Raw genomic sequence first — 20294 nt, 5'->3', positions numbered from 1 at the left:
GGTTCAAGGTTGTTGCTGTTGTTTTTTTGTTTTTTTTTTAAAGAGATTTTTTTAATGTATTTATTTGTAAATATTGTAAATAATGTAAAAATTCAAATATACTATACATTTTTTTTGAAGAGGTTGTACTGCCCACATCTTCATTTTCTTTTTTAGTAGTAAAATAAATTCAAAACACATTTATATATTTCTCACACTTCCTGCTACTCTTTCAGTTGAGGAGCTTGAAAAACAGCTTTCCACCCAGCTAATGCGTAAGCTGCATTACTCATCCAAACCACAGCGCTGGGGATGTTGTTTTAACTTTTCCTGCATTCATAAACCTTATTTTAAGGAAGAATAAGAAAGATTATAAACGCATATTCATAACCACTTCCTGTGTTAAAAGTGCCAGCAAAAAGCTTACAGTAACCCAGACAAAGGCCACTTTTATCCTAAGAGAAGTAGTAGTACTGAATTACAAACCCTGAATGTAGTCGATAACAACAGCAGGGGTGAAAATGGCTGATCTTAGGGCTCAGTAGATGAGAGAAACTCATTTTGCATCTACCTAATCTAAGCTTTGCAGGAAGGATAAACAGTCATAAAACAAGGAGTTGCTGACACTGAGGTCGTCGAACCTTTTCTAAAAAAGAATTTGGGCTGGAACTTTGTGCCAAAATCTACTGTCATTACTCATACCTGCAGTAGTACTTAGTACTTATGCCTCTGTAGTTATTCTGAGATGTTTGGCAGCTTTTTAAAAATGCCACAAATACTGCCTGAGCCCATGACCTCACACCAATGAGATTTGAAGATACCTGCCCTAAATGGTTTATATCTCGCATTAATGAGGAGAACTGATTTGCCCTCTGAGGTGGCCTTAAAACTGTAGATTCAGAGCTGCGTCCTCACTCTTATTATGCTTTGATAGATGCCCAATTCTCTCCTTCAAAATCTGGCTTACATATGAAAGCAGAGGTGGCCATATTTCCCACCAGTTGGGTTTACATGGGGTCAGCCAGCAGAGCGTCAGCCAGTATTACAGAAGGTCTTGAACATATCACGTCTCTTACTTGGACTGAAGCTGTTATTGATACCCTCACCTAAAAGGGGTTTTAGAGCTGTCAATCACGTGAGAATGGGAAGTGAAACACATCAACAACTGAACCCTAAATCCTCAGTTTCACCGCTAGAGGGCGAGCTGGGGCTGTTTAAGAAGTGAATATGCTATGGCAAAAGCACGTTTGAGACGTACAGGCCTGCTATCCGCCAAATAATACTCTATTATTAGAGCAGCAAGGGCGTATAGTTTTGAGAACCAATGGATCATGCCTTCACTGTTTACTACACCCACCACTTATATTGTTTATTATGAGTGTGGATAACAATAATAATAATAATATTTATTCTTGAGTAAGAAAAATAGATGTCAGCAATCAGACGAGGCACTGAACAGCATGTTTATTTTTATCGTTTCCACCCCCGCCAAAAACAAAACAAGACAAAATAAAAAACAACAACAACAAAATAAGAAAAATCGAAGTATATTAGGTTTTACTTGCTTCCTACCGGGTGTCTTGGATACTTGAGTAACAGGAACTTCTCCCTCCTCATTGGCTAACCTGGTCGTGACGCAACAACCCATCCATCCTGAGCCGTGGAGAAGCGGCGGCGTGGGGACCGCTGTGTCTGTGGGGGACTTCAATGCCGGAGCGGTTTCATATTACCCTAGTGTTTATTAATAGTTATGAATAAGAGGTTTTAACCGGAGATATCTGACAACATAGATGAAAACATTAGCTTTCATAATACGCCTTTGACGGCTCTAGTGCGTCGAATAGTCTCGTCCGTAATAATAAAAAAAAGTGCATGTTTTTGGACCAAACCACATCCACATGAAGCACCTGCTCGGATGGAGATCACCTTTAACTGACGGCTGTTTTCAAGTAGGTGCTGCTTTGAATGCGTTTTGCGCTCCTGCTATGTTGCCTTTCATTAAGTGCTTCAGCTCATATCTTGTTCTCGTATTTGGTCACTTCACATTTTCTTGTGTGTGGGTTTGCTATTTCTAGAAGCTGTGTGCCCTGCCTCTTGTTGTCTAACGTGTCCCACTTAAGCCACTTTGAATATTTCTTTGCCATTGTGTAGATGCACACAAACACCTGGCCGCAAGGTAAGATGCAGGTCAGACATCATCTCTGATTCTCGAGATCCTCGTGAAACTTTCCCTTCACATTAACTGGAGACCACGATGAGCAGTCACTGATGTTGTCTAGTTACAGGGCATCGTCGCTCTTAACAAGCACTGTCTGGGCCTCTTTGCTTTCATGTAACCACAACATCCATCCTTCAGGTTGATGCTAACTAGACCTGACAGATATTTCTAGAGAAGCAGCTCAGTTAATCAGAACCATGTCCATGCGCTCCAGTACGCAGAGGGCCGGTTTGATTGGCTTAGATATTTGAGATGCAAGGTAGGAGGACTACCGGCAAAGATGAGGAGTTGTATCCACTTCGCAGTGATGTTGTTGCAGACAAGTAGTCTGAGGTTCTGGCCTACATTCCTGTTATATTATAATACTGAAAATAGGGTGACTCAAGGGAAACTAAACTAAAGGACTGATATTCGTGTAAGGTTCCTAAATGTTGACCAAATAACTTAAACTGATTTGTTTATTACGAGTATGGATAATACTTTAAATAATAAACATAACTATAGTTACATTTTATGAGCAAATTCCTTCATAATATAAGGTAGACAAGGGTTAGAAGTCAGAAGCAGCATGTGCTGAGGTTTGGGATACTGACACTTGATGTATAGATGTGACTCGTGATAATTCAGGGGTTCAGTGGGATTCTGAGACCTTCCACCATACATACCTGGACTGAAATTCATAAATGCCTTTATTTTCAGTATAGCTGTTGATACTAATGTCAAATGTAGCTATAATATCTTACATGTTCCAAGACCATCAGGGAATGATGCCCATGAACAAGGCTGTTATGCAGTTGGGAAGTGGAAAAGCTTTCATTTCTAAATTAATCATGTCCTCGTATTTAAGGAGCCAAAAATGATCTGCAACAAATGAAATGAAGAAATAAAGACAAACACAGAAAAACATATTCAGGTTCATAACTTGTTGGACAAACATTGTTGAAATTTGCCTCTGTACACCACCACAGTTGGTTTCAAATCAGACAGTCAATGTGTGACTGAAGCGCAGACTTTAAGCTTTAATTCAAGGGGTTTACTTTTTTAATACACAGTCCTCATCTCCAGAGGCTCAAAATTAATTGGACAAACTAACATCATTTTAAAAAAATAAGCATTATTTTTAAAAGTTTGAAAATCCTCTGCAGTCAGCGACTGCCTGAAGTCCCCACAAAAACAGTTTCCTCCCACGAGATGCTCTGCCAGGCTTTTACAGCAGCCACCTTCAGCTGCTGCTTGTCTGTGGATCTCTCTGCCCTCACTTTTGTATTTAATAACTGAAAAGCTGAGATCAGGTTAAAGACTTGGCCATTGAAGAATATCTCGTTTCTTTGCCTTGACAAATTCTTGGGTTGCTTTTGGAGCATGTATTGGGTTTTTGTCCATGTGCACAATCAAGCTCTGTCTTATCAGTTTTGCAGCATTTAGTTGAATCTGAGCAGAGAGTGTAGCCCTACGCACTTCACAATTCATGCTCCTGCTTCTATCAGCAGTCACATCATCAATAAACACCAGTGACCCAGTTCCACTGGGAGCCATATATGTCCATGCAATAACATTGACTCCACAAAAATTAGACAGGTGATGTGGTACGTTTCAGATAATGAGCTGTTTCACTTCTTCTCCAGACTTTTCTCTTACTATTATCATTCTGCTGAAAAATTCATCTTGGTCTGTCTAAAATGCTTTTTCCAAACCTGGCACTTTCAGATGTTTTCTGGCCGTCTAATCTGGCCTGCTAGTTCTTGAGTGTAGCCAGTGGTTTGTGCCTTGTTGTGAACTCTGTATTTACATTCATGCAGGCATTTCTTGATTGCACACTTGGACCAATTCCTTAAGTTGTTGCTGTCTCTCAAAGCTTCAATTGCATGATTTTTATACCCCCCCCCCCCCTTACTGCCCCTGACACCTCTTTTTGTCAACATGAGGTGAAATATATAAAATATGAGTACAGAATTTCAATCAACTTTATTTGTCATGATATAACAAGGGAGCAGGCCTCACCTGGCCATTAAACTGTCAGTCAATTGAAACGGTCAATCTTGAAAACCAGGTTTATTACAAAGAGTTGAAGTGTGACATGCACTAAACAATGTTATATAATCATTCAAAAATATTTACCAGAAACAGGATTTTGTGTCATATGATGTGATTATATGTTATGTGCAATAACCCACAGAAATACACAGAATGTGCTTTAATCAAAGATAACTCGTCTATATGATGGTGATAACTGTATGCCTTTTACTTTATGGCCAGGCGTGACATGCATATTTTAATAATATATATTTTATATTACCTGAATTATGATAATTGTAAACTGTGTAATGTTGTTTTATGAGCACTGCTGTCCTGCAACTGTTATTTCAGTCCCCTAAGTGAATTTTTGCCATAATATAAAAAATTAGCTGTCAAAAAATTAGCAAAACTCCTACAAGAAACAAAAAAGCGTACAATTGTTATTTTAGTATGTATGTGTTGAATTACATTACAGTTACATTACAGTGTTTTTAAAAAAGCGTCTGCGAAATCCAAATCTGCGTAATCTGTCCCAATGGATGGTTTTGGAAAATGTAAAAATTGTAACGAACTCATTAATCGCTTACATTTTTCAGTAATATGAACTCCTGTTCCTCTTGTGGATTATACAGGAGTGAAAATGGTTGGAAAATTGAAAGTATTTCTGGATGTAGACAAGATGCTTGACTATAAAACATTAATGTGCAGTTACTAAATATCCACATGTGGAGGATTTATCCCTTCTTACTGGGATTCCACTGTGTGTTCGTGTGTGTGTGTGTTCACCTATCTCTGGTTGTTAATCAGGTTTTGTTAATAGATCACACACTAAATGACACAAATATATTAAGAAGATTTCGCTGAGGGACGTCTTTCACCGTTCTTATCGTTCTTATGGTGTCAGCTATTTCAAAATTTTGACTGTGGTAAATTGAGTTTGACACCTCTGATATATAAAGCCTGTATCTGAGCCAGAATCATAAAAATGGTATTTTAAATATATTTTTCTGTGAACCTGTGCAATCAAATTTCAAATAAAGAAAATAAGAGATCTAAAAAAAACCTTAATAGTTAATCAGTAACACATTACACATTTAAATTTGAAACAATCATATCTGTAATTTCTTGACTCTTGAAAGTTTTCACTGCGCGTGTTATACGAGTCAGGGTAGGAATATAAACTGCAGGCTTTATGGGTCAGTGAAGGCCTATAACTGCAAGACGGTAATCATAGCCACTCATCCATCAACATAATCTCCATTACTGACTGAGCTAATGTGGGTGAGGAAAATCAGACACTTGTTTTGTTTTCAGGAAGCTACTTCACTTGTTCCTAAACCTCTATTCTACTTTGTTCTTTATTTTTCCAATTTCAGTCTGGTTTAAAGTCATAAAACAACACTACAACAACACACTTTTCTTCTGTGACTGAACATCATTAGCGCTCACCACTGGATGAATATTTTATATGTAGTTTGCACTTGCTTTGTATTTATCTTTTTTTCTTGTCCTCATTATTTTATTGCATGAAGGGGAGATGTTTTTATTTTAAACGAGTGTGTGCAAAGTCAGCAGCACTACACGTGAACATGATGGAACACTTTCAATTAACTAAAGTGATGTGAAAGTGTATTTACTCTTAGGAGTGCCAGCGGAGCAACTCTGCAGTGCAGCTGCCCTAGTTACAGAGCAGCCAGATGACTGTGAGTGACTGTGGTTGGCCCAGGCTGAGAGAGGAGGAGTTTGTTATGGTTGACTGAATTATGGAGTGTAGGCTGCTAGAAGCAGACTTGGATGGCAGGACCGGCGGGGTAAATTGAGGGAGAAGACTGTGACAGCAGTAGCTTGCAGATGTGTTTTAGGTTTTTATCTTCTTCTTTTTTTCTTCTTTTTTTACTCCAGATTTGAAAATGCATTTTTTTAAATCTAACACTAAAATGTTTAAGTAGGCCCCTGAGCTGCATATACAGTTGGAAAATCCACTTGATAAACTGTACACTCTCGCTTTTCTCTTTAATCTGTTCACGTCATAAAACATTGAGCTGCAGTAATCACTGAGGTAAGAAAACAGAAAAATGAGAAGCACGTATGCAGTAATAGACAAATCCTCATGCAAATGGCAACAGCAAATATATTTTTTAAAAAGATGTAATTGTGCTTTGCACAAAACTCTAAACGTTTTCAGTTATGATTAATGCTTGTCAGTGTTAGCTGATGGCTGTACATAGAGACTGAGCATTCCATCAATGTAGTGTACTTAATACCAGTGTTGGGTAAGTTACTTTAAAATAGTAACTTAGTTACATTACTAGTTACTTCTCTCAAAAGTAACTCAGTTACTTCAAGTTACTCGTTACTTTCAAAGTAACTAGTTACTAGGGAAAGTAACTTTGGTTTTACTCAGAATTCTCTTGTTAATGTGTTTCTCCCATAACGTTGCCAGTCTTCTAGCTTGCTTACTTGCCACAAGTGCACTGTGCCACCTACCAATAGAAAGGATATGATAACGTGCATATTTCCACGAGAGAAATCCCACGCCTGGACCGTCATTGACTGCTGCCATGATTCTAGCCTACGTCACAGCGTCATGTGCGTCTTTTACATCCAACACAAAAACTGTAGTCGTGGTGCTTTCGATTGTACTCAGAACTCGGAAATTCTGCCTTCTGAATAGGAAGATGTAGGTAACACCAGACTGCAGATGAGCTGCATACAGGGCTGGACTGGGACAGAAAATCAGCCCGGGCATTTTGACTAGAGACCTGCCCACCATTATAGGAAAAATCATAAAGCCTTTGAATGAAAATAAACACTGTTGTGACAGTGATGTACACTGTTTTGATGGTATATATGCATCAATCTATCAATCGTTTGTTGTAAGATTCAGATAATTATTTTTAAAAGCTAGACATTTTAAATGAGAATAAGAAAGAAAAGTATTTCTTTGTGCCCCCCTTTCCCTGTTAATGCCCTACAACCCCCTGGCAACACTTTGCTAGATCCGCACCTGCACAGTTACCAGCTGTCAGCTACCTAAAAAAGGATCCTGGTGTTATTTGTCTCTCAGAAACAGTTCATAACTTCCCTTCAACTCATTCATGTCACCTAAAAGGTAAACCTGTTTCTCCATCACCTGTTCAGCTCTGATGATTCAGTAAGGACATCTCCTGGTTTCATCTTCATGTTTCCCTCTCACCAGATAACCAAACCATATCATGACCAGCAGGTTTACAGCTGTGGCTCCAGCAAACATCAGCTGATACTAGAAATTAATATTAAATAAATTCTAACAACAGCTGATCAAGCTTAAACGTGTTGCTGTTGTTTAGCGCAACATCCGCTGGTTTCCTCTTTCGGCGCAAAGTGAGCGATAAATAAACAAGAGAGCCGATCAGCTGATCACTGATCAGTTTCATGATTGAAGTAGAAACGGGAGAGGGAGGGGGGAGAATGAAAGAAGAAGAGGCAGCTGTGCAGCAAAGACACAGAATAACTCCAGCTTTGTGCCTTTTTCATTGTAGCTGAATTACGGGACAAACTGTTCCTTTTCACCTCAATAAGAAGCGTTTAATATTTTCTCTGAATACCAGACGGGACGGTTGGCAACTCTAATAACTTATGAACAAAATAAAGTTCAACATCATTAGCTTCATAGCACCACCCAGCTGTATAGAAACTCCCGTCATGCTAGCTAGCACGCAGTACGGAAAAAGTCAGAATAACGAAAATAAACTCCACCTAAACTTGGTTCATATCTGACCCAGAGAGACTGCAGGTCATAACTTCTTACCTGAAGTTCAGTTCACACTTGGACCGGCGGCTGCCTCGGGTCTCTTTTCCTTCTGCGTCCCCTTTCCTTCATCCACCTGCTGGCCTCCACCACTTGCTAATGTTACTGAATCTGTGGAAGCTCCGCGATGCCACCACACGAAGTAACGAGTAACGACCCTATCTAAATCCCAGTAACGAGTAACGCGTTCCTGATTTTGGCATAATAACTAGTTACCGTGCTCGTTACCACAATAATAACGTAGTTACTGTAAAGCGTTACTTAATAACGCGTTAGTCCCAACACTGCTTAATACTGATTTTATCTTCGCTTGTACAAGCTTCCTGTTGTATAATTCTGAATGAATTTCTGCAGAATCCCCAAAATTTAATCTATTCTGTGTTACTCTTCCAGGATTAAATTATAGGAACATGGAGACAGCTTTCGTTGTCCAGCCCTATCCAGAAGTATGATTGGAGCATCCAGTCTCTCTGGGGACACCTTGATAGCCTGCCACTTCCCCGTGGTGCAGCTTTCCACTTGGCAGCTTCCTGTCCAGGCCCTGTGCAGCTCTGCCAAGAGGCCCGGCCGGCTGTGCTCAGCAGGCCTGACTCGGGCCGTGTCCCTCCCAGAGCAAGAGTCGATAAACTGTGAGCATGCCTTCACCGGTGACCGGAGACATTTTTCCAGCAGCTACAGCAGCCTCAACGAGGACCGGACAGAAGAGGAGGGAGGCAGCGACGGAAGCTGGAAGTACGAATCCACCTCGTCGCCCGAAGAGACGAGTTCCCACCAGAAGAAGGAAAGCTCCGTGCCTAGAAGCAATGTCCGGTCACGCAACTCCTTCCTTCCCTGTACAGAGCTAAATGAGGACGAAGAGGATGAAGACAGCGACGGAGATAATCTGCACAGATATCACGAGGACTCTTCGTTCGTGCTGCATGGAAATTCCAATTGGCCGCTAAGTAATGTCGCCACAAACTACCCAATATACCCAAAGCCCCACGGGAACCTGGACAGTGAATGGGGCAATGAGGGAACTATGCTGGTTAGTGAGAGCGATCAGGAGTGGCTCTCTAACCAGTCCAACCAGATGGACTCACTGCCACCTGAATGCCAGTGCTGTCACATGAGCAGATCTAGCATCACGATGTTGGCTTGTTTGGAGAAGGACTCAGACAGACTGGAGGATAACATGTCCTGCTGCCTCCACGGCCAACACAAATGTTCCCCAGAGCTTCTTTCCAACAACCACACGGAGTATGTCAGTGACTCTTCCTGTAACAGTTCTGACGGCGTCTTGGTTAACTTCTGCACTATGTACAACAGGAGCAACAATCCTGCCACACCTCATGATCTCAGCAGTCCTGCAGCTCACCCCTCTGGGTCATCAGAGGGATGTGTATTCCTCAACCTCCAACCTGTCCCCCAAAGTCAGAATGAAGAAGTCAAACTTGATAGCATGACGGTTTACTCTCCTCCGAAAGAGGAGGTTGACATGCTGCTTTCTGCTTCCCGCCTGTCCCCTCGGGGCCTTGACTCTAACTGCAATCTGTACTCACTAGAGGAGCTACCCGCGGGTCTCTCCTCTCTAGAGGTATCAGACCTGACTGCCTGTCTTCAAAGCCAGGCCACACTGGCCATGGGGACCAACCAGAAGTACTACAAGCTTGTGACTTGTGACCTCTCTTCCCAGTCACCCAGCCCGGCCTGGTCCAGTGTCACCGGCTGCCCCGAAGGTCAGAGCAGAGGCAGCCCCTTCCTTCTCAGTTTTGATCAGAAGAAAGAAGGACAGCAGAATGAAATTGAGAAGGTAAAAAAAAAAACTTTATAGTGTTTGGATGATTAAAAAAAAGATTTAGAAGTACTGTTTTTAGATCTATAATTTTAATGTGATTTGCAAATAGAAGAAATGGCAAATGACTCAATTAAATTATGTACTAATGTTTTATATATCAGTTACACAGCTTTGATAAGAGTAATGAACTTTGCTGCTGCACACATTGTTCCCTTTTGACAATTTGACCACCTTTTGGGAACAGCATTTATAAACTTGATAGAGGACCAGCAAAAGGAGACGGGTGTTCAGTTTTGCTGTTCTCATTTTCAGATCCAAGATTACCAGGTTGCAACCACCTCCACTGACAAAGCCCTCTGCAGAAAGAAACAGGCAGATAGCATCCAGAACCTCTCCCACACGCCTTGCTCGCTGTGCCCCAGCCAGTGTGGCCCACATAGCAGTAAATGCCAAGACGCAAGAGTGGCAACCACACAGCCATCTGTGATGCAGGACCAGGAGCACAACTATCCTTGTGATACTGAGAAGGGTAAAGCAGTGGCTAATAGAAAAATCCAGTTCTTTTGCTTTGTGTCTGTGATTTTGAGTGAAAAATCTTTATCTTACATGTCCTTCTCAGGACCAAGTCCAGATGTGGTGCGCTACAGTAAAGCCCAGAGGCCAACCTCGCTGCCCATCCAGCCCTTTGTTCTGGTTCCTGCAGGAAAGCCGCAGCCGCCGTCCCAGCCCCTTGGCTGCCTGCTAGAGCAGTATCTAAATAAAAAGAGCAGTAAGACTGCTAACATGCAGCCGGCCTTCAGTTTCAAAGGCAAAAGCAGCCAAAGTTTTTCAGATTTTCACCCATCACCGACAGACAACCACTGCTCCATCTTCCTAGAGGCTCCTTCTAGCTCTGATACCTGCTCCACCTGCACACCAAGCCCAGAGTGCTTCATCCGCACGCGTTCATGGAATCAGTTGGGTGAAAGCCAAGACTGCACCGGTCCATGCACGTCAAACAGCAGCCTGGATTCACATCATACTAGTTGTCCCACAGAGGCCCAAGAGCAAGACAAAGCAGGCCCACATTCAGGCCAAACTCAGACTAACACTTTGCTTAGTCTTGTCTCGGCTCCGAGTCGATCCAGTCTCGTTAGGATTCCCACCTACCAGGACTTGATCAGTCTCACCTTTGAGCAAAGCCAAGTGCGCGCCGAGCCTAAAAGTGCTAATCATTCCCTTAACTGCACCACCTATCATTCAATATTGTCTCAAAACCCACCCACTTTAACCATCACCACTGACACCCACCACCCAAACTCGCAGGTGTCTGTTTCTCCTCCCAAAACCTCACTGCCACAGGAAAAGCTCCCACAGTGTGGAGCGGCACCTGCAGCTGACTCAGGCTTTTTTCACTCTAGTTTCACAGCTGCCCTCTCCTCAGTGGCTCCTCTCTCCTCTCTGAGTTCTCTCCTCTCCTTGGCCGCTTCAGGGCTGCAAATCCAGGACTCTGCTGGACACAGTTTGAAGCCAAATCAGAGTCATCACAGTGAGTCTCTGATCCTGAGCGACAGGCCGCCCACAGAGTTCAACCTCTCACCCGATACGTCTTATGAGTCCATGTCTATCAGCCATCTTCAGAGGAGAAGTGAGCCTCAGTTGACTGCTGATAAATGATGTGAAATACTGTCAATATATTATAATTGAAATGTAGTAAAAAGTGACTGGATTGTCTAGCCGGTGATGAGTTGTTAAGAGCAGCAATAAAAACTCACAGTGCTGCAGCAGTGCTTTGAATACCCTGAAGGGGCTTCCTCTCAAACATGACCTATTTTTAACTCTCCCAGCACAGGATTGGCTGAGCCGTCCTCTCTGTAGCCTATGTGTGCGCGACTGCGGGACAAAAGAGAGAAGGATGCAGTAGAAACAGTGTTAATGATTTATATCGCAATCACTTTGTTTTAGTGCTACCATATAAGTCGCTTGGTGTAAATATAGTTATATAAATGTAAACCATTTCCAATAAGGTAAAGATTAGTAATAGAGGAGGCATTTGCACAACTGCAAAAAGTCTATGTGGTGCAGCACTGCAGGCAGCATCAACATGCATAAAGAATTTACTGTGACATTTGCAGAGGCTAGCCAGTATGAGAGATGAAGAAGAGAGACAGGGTGAAGCGAGTCATTGAAGACCGCTGCTGAAATGGAAAAAACGACTCTTTCATCTTTGGTTCCCTTCGACATTTGCATTCCTGAAATATGATAATGAACCCCGAAACCCTGCTCTCCTATGACTGTGTATTGACCCAGTTAGTGAACACTTTCTTGAAACACACGCTGATAGTCTAGTGCAGTGGTTCTTAACCTTGTTGGAGGTACTGAACCCCACCAGTTTCATATGCGCATTCACTGAACCCCTCTTTAGTGAAAAATAAAATATGATTTTATTTTTCAAATTCAAGACATAGATATGTTTTTTATTGGTGCACAAAATGAGCCGTGCATGTCACGGTGGAGACTCTGCCGAACCCCTAGGGTTCGATTGAACCCAGGTTAAGAACCACTGGTCTAGTGTCATGATTTTAAACTGATAGTACAAGGAAAGTCCCAAAACAAGCTGACTTATACCAAAACCTACCTAGAACTATCCATCTCCAGAGTTTTAATTCATCATTAAAAGAAGATATGGCTTTTTGGAAAATAATCTACATAGAGAGACAGCAATGCAGCAAATCAGTCGCACTAGGGGGAAACAGTTGGCCAGTATAAAATCTGAAATTGAGGACTGAAATAAAAATAAACTCCAGCCATCCATTTTTCTTTTCCTTATCCAATTCAGGATTGTGGAGGGGTTGGAGCCTGTTCCAGCTAAGAGGCAGAGGTCACCCTGGACAGGTTGCCAGTCTCTCCGGGCCAGTCCCAGTCTTACAGGGCTAAAGTGGAGCTGTGTCTAGCAGTTAGAAAGCTTAAGCTTCCTGAATTAGTTTTTGAATTTCATTTAATACATTTTGAACACTGTCAGAATCCTTAACTTACACAAATACGCTCACTGGCCACCTTATTAGTTACAGCTTGTCAGTACAAGGTTTGATCGCTTTTGCCATCAGACTGCCTTTAATTCTTCGTCTCATAGATTCGACAAGGTGCTGGAAAAATTCCTCTGAGATTTTGATCAACATTGCTATGATAGCACATGCATTTACTGCAGAATTGTTGGCTGCACATCCATGATGTGAATCTCCAGTTCTACCACATGCCAAACATCTATTGGACTGAGGTCAGGTGACTGTGGAGGCCATTTGAGTACAGTGAACTTACTGTCATGTTAAAGAAACCAGTTTGAGATGATTTAGGCTTTGTGACATGATGGCGTCATGGTCAGCAACAGCGTGTGCCAAGAAAATACCTCCCATACATTGCACAACCAGCATCAGCCTGAATTGTTGATACAAGGCAGGCCAAAGTTTTGGCCAAATACCTTCTGAATTTCGCAGCAGATCAGGCAACATTTTTCCAATTTTCTGTTGTCCAATTTTGGTGAGTTTGTGTGAATTGTAGGCTCCCTTTCCTGTTAGAAACGGCTATTAAAGTTGCTATTTAAGTTACTGACATTATCCATTTCCACATGTCTGAATGCATTGTTGCTGCCATGGAACTGGCTGATTGGATGGCAGTCAAAAAGTTGCACCAAAGTGTCCAGTGAGTGTATATCAGCCTAAAACTGACAGTTTCTGGGTGTTACTCATTGGTTGGTCATGCATCACACCACACATAAGCTTTAACTAGCAATGAAATCAACAGAGACACCTTAACACCACACCAGTTCATGCTCTTGAACAAGTATAAAGTATAAAGTTGTCAGATATTGTATCTGAATAAAATTCATCCTGTCCAACTTGCTTGTTTGGTGTCTCCAGGGTTGCTGAGGTCTGTGAGCAGGGCGGTGGATCTGATTATGGCTCATTTTGGCAGCAGCAGAGATCCTGAAGAAAAGGTATTTTGCTGACCTTAGCATTGTTATTGACATATCACAATATAAATGTGCCAGCAGGTATATTGTGTAAGCAAAAAATATAATGTATAACATTTCCTCTGGCTCAGATGCGCCTGGGGAACAGTTCTTACAGTCCTACAATCGCTGGTCTGGTCCTGGAACACTTGTGTCCAACGATCCAGGATATTCTAGAGGACGGTCTTAGGGATCACAAACTGGATTTTATAATCGGACAACGCCGCAATCATGCCTGGAGTGTGGTCGAAACCTCTACTAGGATTGGTAGGCTAAAGGGTCTCATCAGTTTGCCCAAGCAGGATTCTGTGGTCTTTGATATAGTTTTATAATCTCTGTTTAACACAGGTCCATCCACCAGAGTTCTTCACAGTCTTGTTTCCAAAATCAGACGCTGTCCCCAGCTCACCAGCCACTGCATGAAACTGAGAGCCTTCATCATGGGCCTGCTTAAGTAAATACCTTTGATGTTACTAATGAGGCAAATAAAGATGTGCGAAGAACATAACCTTTGATGTTCTCTTGGTTGTTTCTTTTCTTACAGCTTGAGAGCTTTGGAGTTCTGGCTCAGTCATCTTCAGAGTCAAAAAGGTGAGGCGACAGGCAATTTATAGTTCTTTATTTCTGCCTCCAGGGAGCCATAACTCAGCTTGTGCACCACTTTCGCTGACACTCAGTGAGCTTAACAACTAAATGGATTGCAACGACTCTTGAAATAACATAATCTCCCACCTGTATCCTGCTTTTTTTTACTCCTCAATACTTTCAGTCTGTTGGCTGTCTTCTTTGGATTTAGCACCAATTAGGGAATGCTATCAGTCTAACAACCTAAAGTCAGGTTAACCAGCTAAACAGCTGTAAGCTTATCAAAAACTTGTCAGTAGTTATCTATAGTACAGGAGCGGGAAATCTTAGCTCCTGTCGCTTTAAGGCTGTCTCCCTAGAAGTTCAATTTTTCTGACTGGTTGTCCCTCGCCAGGAATGTCGGGTCAGTAGAAAAAATGTTGGAGAATTTGTGTTTGGAGTCTTTCTGAAGCATACCAGGACTAGATTTATCTTATTAATTGAACATTTATCCATGAAAAATATGAGCATCCAACTTTAAATAAGATAAGACATAATACAGCTTTTTAAATGCTCTAGTCCAAAGTACCCATGATAAAAACTGAACCGAAGCTATCAAAATATTATTGCTTATGTGTGGATCTGTGTGTGATCACTTCCTTTACTTTCTTCCTAGATGTTGTGAAAACCTACTACCATTCTTGGGGGTTCCTGTCTATGTCCCTGGGTCGCTGTCATCCTTTGTTTCAGGAGCTGCTTCTTCTCCTGCAACCACTCTCTGTGTTGCCCTTTGACCTCAACTTGCTTCTGGAGCCCCGACTGTTACGCCACAGACAGCTGTGGTCAGAGGAGCAGGCTCTCTCCCCACCTCAACCGTGCTCAGCGCTTTTAGCAACCAGCTGGCCAAGACTGCAAGGCGACAAAAAGGAAGGCATCAGCTACTACAGTCAGATTTCACACCAGATTGATTTGCACCACCAAGAGTCTCTCAGCTCTCACAGTTCAAGCTGCAACAAGCAACAGTGTGGTTGTATGCAGACCAGCAGGAGTCCAGTGTTAGCTCCTATTCCAGAGTGGTGTCCTAAGGAGCCTGACGTTGTGGATGGAATGGAGGACTGTAGCCAAAATCATACAGATACTTGGTTTCAAATAAGTATGGACAACAAGAAAGAAGAAACAAAGGTGGAAAAAGACTGTGGCATCTCAAATCCACCTACTACCGAACAGGCACAAAGTCCTTGTTGGGGTGGGCTTCGCTGGGCTAAACTGTTTGGAGCAACTGGTACTTCATCCACACTGGGAGCAATTTCTCAGAGTCACACAGGAGCACACACCACAAAGTAAGAACCAGTGAGTGAATGAGCGAGTAATCCTGAGTAGTAGTTGTTGTAGTTGTTGTCTTTGTGAGGATGCTATCCAGACAGTGTGTTACTCTACTCATGAGCATTATCTCTTTATCATTTGTTTTGAAGCCACAGGCGACCATCACAGTGGCTACGTTTGGACCGATCACAGCTTGGACTCTTGGCTCGATCCATCAGGTCCATGAAGCTAGGAGGAGCTCAAACAGACAAGGACTGCTGAAAACTAAACCCTCCATGGGGGAGAGCCAGACTGCAGATTATTTACTGTAAGAACAAAAGTCTTAACTGGATGAAAGTGCAGCGCTTAGCCATGCTGCTGCAGAACTGAGAAGAAAGCACAAAAACGCAAGATTAACAGCTTTGGCTCTTACTCAGCAAGCTTTGCATTACACCAAATGTTGTGAATCAAAGCAATGTTTTTGTGTTCTTGCTGAGTACCTGTTAAATATCAGCTTATCACCATGTTGTGCTTTTAAAACAAATTAGCGCTATGGACAGGGGAGGGTGTAGCATCACAAAGTGTAGCATAACAGCAAAAAAAGACTAGTTTAAGTGGCAGATTTTCACATCAGACTAATAATGTGTCAATGTATAAATTAATTGTCTATGTATGCAGAAACATGTGTTACATATAGTATTCATGAAATTATAAATGTCAGGAAAAGACCTAGTGATACTGATATAATAGCTCTCTAACTAGTCACTCAAATTGGATTAGATATGCACTCACTTCATAAGCTAGACCTGTTCAACTGCTTGTTGATGCACATCTAATCAGTTAGTCACATGGTAGCAATCCAATGCATTTAGGCAAGTATACAAGGTCAAGATGACCTGCTGAAGTTCAAACTGAGCATGAAAATAGTTGCTTAATGGGCTAGGCTGGGTAATTTAGGAACCAGTTTACAGTTTCTAAAATACAGAGAATGGTCAAAAAAAGGCCAGGTGAGCATGGCCATACTACTTTGAGCTGATAGGAAAGTAACAGTGACTCAAATAAGCATTCGTCACAATCAAGGTTTGCAGAAGAGCATGAACGCACAGCACATCAAACCTGGGACCTTGACACTCCTGTCCGCAAAATTGGAAAACGAGATCTGAAAAACACTGCCTTGTCTAATGAGTGTCGATTTCCGTAGGGTCAGAACTTGGCGTAAATAACATGAAGCATGGATTCATGCTGCCTTGAATCAACAGTTCAGGTTGTTGTTGTTGTGATGGTGTGGGGGATATTTTCTTAGCACACTTTGGGCTCAGGAGTAACCGAGCATCATTTAAACACCACAGCCCACCTGAGTGTTGTTGCTGATGACGCCCATCCCTTTATGACCTCGTTATGATTCAAATCATGGATGTGCAGCTGAAAAATCTGTATCCGTAGTCATGTTGATATGAACTAAAATTTCCAAGCAATGTTTACAGCAACTTGTTGAATCTATGCCATAAAGAATAAAGGCTGTTCTGAAGTCCAGGTTCAACCCAGTGTAGCAAGGTGTGTGCATGTGCAGTGACAAACCTTCTAAGAGCCAGTTAGTGTGTTTATAACCTGCAGATGGTTGCTCAGTAGGTTGCTTAGTCTGAGGTTTCAAAAAGGGAGTACAGCAATTGGTTCTTTTTTTTCTGTGGAGTTTTGTAATTTGTGCCATAAGTTGTCAGATATGACTTGATAAATATGATCAGGCTAACAAAAATACAAATCTATTTAAAAAAAGATGGGAAGCCATATAAAATCTTTAAAAAAAACCCAATAACAAACAAACAAACAAAAAACAGGAATAAAATTACCTGCAAACAATTTAGCCCATCATTTACCAAAAAGTAGAAAAAGACAGCATCAAATATTGAAAATGGTAAGTAATTGGTTTTAAGCAAATTTTTTAATTTGATGCCAGTAACACTTTTCAGAAAATAGGGGACAAAACAAAACAAAAATAAGCACTTTGTGAACCATCTTTGCAGTCTAACGTGATTAAATGATAAAAAAGAGCATCATAGAGGCGCTGTCTGTCCGAAGTAAAGATGGTACTGGTGATCTTTGGGCCCTTGAGGGGCAGCATTCGCTTTCAAGAACATCTCGACCATCATTTTCTCGGAAGATTAAACTGATATCAGGACGTCAGCACCTGATATGCACATGTTCCAGCATCATGGCTGTAGTAGAGACTGGGAGGTTTCTGTGTAAATACAACATATGACACAGGGTGCCACACACAGGGTTCTCCTGCAAGGCGATGTCATTCATACAATGTGAATCTGTTGTAGACAGATGTTCAAAACTTCCCGTTTCTCACATTACTTTCCGTCATTGTCATTTTATTGATGAAAAAAAGAAAAAAGAAAGAAATAGGTGCTTATCAGTGCCAGATACGCCACACACACACTCACACACACCAGCCTCCTGTAGTAGATTGTCAGTGATGGTTTTATTCCCAGTAACTTGCCTTTCTTCTCCATATTCACAGCATGGATTTATTGTAAATGCATGTCGAGTCAGCAAAAGTACAGAAGGTCGTCCTGTCTTCATTGGATCTCTCAACTTCCTTTCGCTGCTTTTCTCCCCTTTGACATTTTTACAGGTGCAGATTTTGTTCTGGACATTTTCTGGCATGGAACTTTTAAATGTGTAGAGCTGTTTGGTTAATACTGTAGCATGCCTTCAGGTCTTCCAGTGATGTTAACCACATAAGCCACCTTGTGGCCGTTTCAGGTATTTAACTGTGTGTCAGGTATACTTTGATTGACTGGTATTGATATAAGATGGAAGAAAATGGAGGTAAATGTGACTTTCATTGAATAGTATGAGGTCTGTTAAGTTTTTCCTTCTTCCTATAGTTTCTCTTTTCCCTTGAATGCTTCCTCTAATGCCCAGTGACAATCAACCTGTTAATAAAGACTTGACATCTTCACATGTATTCACCTTTTTCTTTTTTGTGTCTTTACATTTAACTGCTTGTGATTTGAAAGGATTTGACAAATTTTACAACTTCATCATGCTGGTTACGATCATTTTATTGGGATGTGTGGTATTTTTTTGACTTGCTGCTCTTTTCCAGTGCAGTCTGGGAAGGTTTACCAAAGGTATGTCCACACAGGAAAAGGTACCCTGTAGGATGGTGTAGGAATAGACATATCCCACTTGTGGGAGCTGCCATGTTGCACTTTTGGAGACAGAAGGGGGGGTGTCCAAATTCATAGGCTGCATCCTCCTGAGGTCACATTTGTAGGCCGATTATGTCACAGGGCGGTCCAAATTCATAGACTCAGCCAACAAATGCACCCTCCTTTTCCCTAGATTTGAAGGATGGGTCAGGTGTATCCTTCGTGGCCCACAATATAACAGAATTCATAGCGCGGCCCAGTCAATTCCAGTTTCCAACAATGGCAGCAGCTACTTATACATATATATATATATATATATATATATATATATATATATATATATATATATATATATATATATATATATATATATATATATATATATATATATATATATATATATATATATATTGTGTTCTGCTTACTGCCTCGTCTGTTTTTAACAGTAGACAGTGATTCAGTTTGCGTCTCCTTTTATTGTCTTCATTCTGTGTTTATGGTTTGGTCCTTTTGTCTTTACTCGTCATGTTTGACTTTATGCCTTTCTGTATAGTGCCTGGGATGCCCAGAACTCAAATTGCACTGTTGGAAGTTTAAATTGGTGTATTGCAAAAATAAAACTATGAAGACACTCATAATAAACACATCGCTGTCACTGAAGCTAGTTGCTTGCAGGTGCCCACCTCAGAGTTATGGGAAAACAGTCAGAATTCTGACTGTTTTCTCAGAATTCTGGAAAAGAAAAAAAAAAGATCTGTCCACTTCTTTTATTTTTGGCGGGGGGGTATTTCTCCATGTGGAAGCACACACAGGAAGCAGCGCTCGGCCTCCTGGTTGCACTGTGGTGTTTACCAGTTGCTACAGAGAATTAAATTGAAACAAACTGATGGAGCTCAAAGTCCTAATGGAACCAACAAGAGCACCGAAACCTCTCCCGATAGAAGACTTTAAAATGTCTGCTAAGAAGTGCACAGTCTGTGGTCTGGTGATTTTATTGTGCTCGCTAACAGAGCTGAGACGTTTCTGTTCAGTCCCGTTAACAGATTATCGGCTCCATTTATTCCCCCACCAAAAAATATTTGTAGTCGAGTAAGCAGCATTTCATCTCAGAGAGAATTTCAAGTGATAGTTTTCTTCATATAAGTAATATTTTATACAAATACACACACCAAAAACAATAATAAAATAAAATTCTGGGAAAACGCTCAAGGGCGACCCCTAGCGACTGTCAGCAGGAAGGACACGTGATATGACGAAGATGGGTGTGAGAACGTTTCACAAATTGTTTTCAATGGAAAGAAGATGAACTGTGGATATCTTATTCTGGGAAGAAACGAAATACCATTAACTAAAACTCTTTAGAGGAATTTTTCAAAAGACTTACTGAAAAGGGATCATAAATTATAGATTAACACTTTATAATATGACCAAGGCTGTAAATCCCCCTGTAATTAAATAGAATGTCAAAGTATTTTATTTCAGATTAGAATTTAATTATA

General features: G+C 41.3%; 1 protein-coding gene across 2 annotated transcripts; it reads left to right on the top strand.

The window, feature by feature from the left end:
- Positions 1–1319: 1319 nt before the first annotated feature.
- On the top strand, positions 1320–18608 carry LOC113025826 (AP-4 complex accessory subunit RUSC2). 2 transcript variants are annotated; one of them, XM_026174004.2, is made up of 10 exons: positions 1320–1928; positions 8397–9795; positions 10093–10309; positions 10400–11308; positions 13677–13753; positions 13861–14035; positions 14117–14222; positions 14313–14359; positions 15009–15672; positions 15805–18608. In XM_026174004.2, the coding sequence occupies exons 2-10, from the start codon at positions 8452–8454 to the stop codon at positions 15914–15916; spliced, it is 3651 nt and encodes a 1216-aa protein (XP_026029789.2). In that variant the 5' UTR covers positions 1320–1928; positions 8397–8451; the 3' UTR covers positions 15917–18608. The 2 variants fall into 2 exon arrangements, with proteins under 2 accessions (XP_026029789.2, XP_026029787.2); XM_026174002.2 differs by having other exon boundaries at positions 10400–11407.
- Positions 18609–20294: the final 1686 nt, after the last annotated feature.

The sequence above is a fragment of the Astatotilapia calliptera genome, chromosome 7 (assembly GCF_964374335.1).
Source record: "Astatotilapia calliptera chromosome 7, fAstCal68.1, whole genome shotgun sequence".
NCBI lineage: Eukaryota > Metazoa > Chordata > Actinopteri > Cichliformes > Cichlidae > Astatotilapia > Astatotilapia calliptera.
The sequence above is the reverse complement of the archived record's forward strand: the minus strand, read 5'-3'. Positions and strand labels throughout refer to the sequence as shown.

What these genes read in the sequence shown, in the direction of transcription:
- LOC113025826 (XM_026174002.2), top strand. Translation starts at nt 8,452, where the DNA reads ATGATTGGAGCATCCAGTCTCTCTGGGGACACCTTGATAGCCTGCCAC. An exon ending in AGCAGAATGAAATTGAGAAG is followed by an intron (nt 9,796 to 10,092) that starts GTAAAAAAAAAA and finishes TCTCATTTTCAG; the next exon opens with ATCCAAGATTACCAGGTTGC. An exon ending in CAGCCATCTTCAGAGGAGAA is followed by an intron (nt 11,408 to 13,676) that starts GTGAGCCTCAGT and finishes TGGTGTCTCCAG; the next exon opens with GGTTGCTGAGGTCTGTGAGC.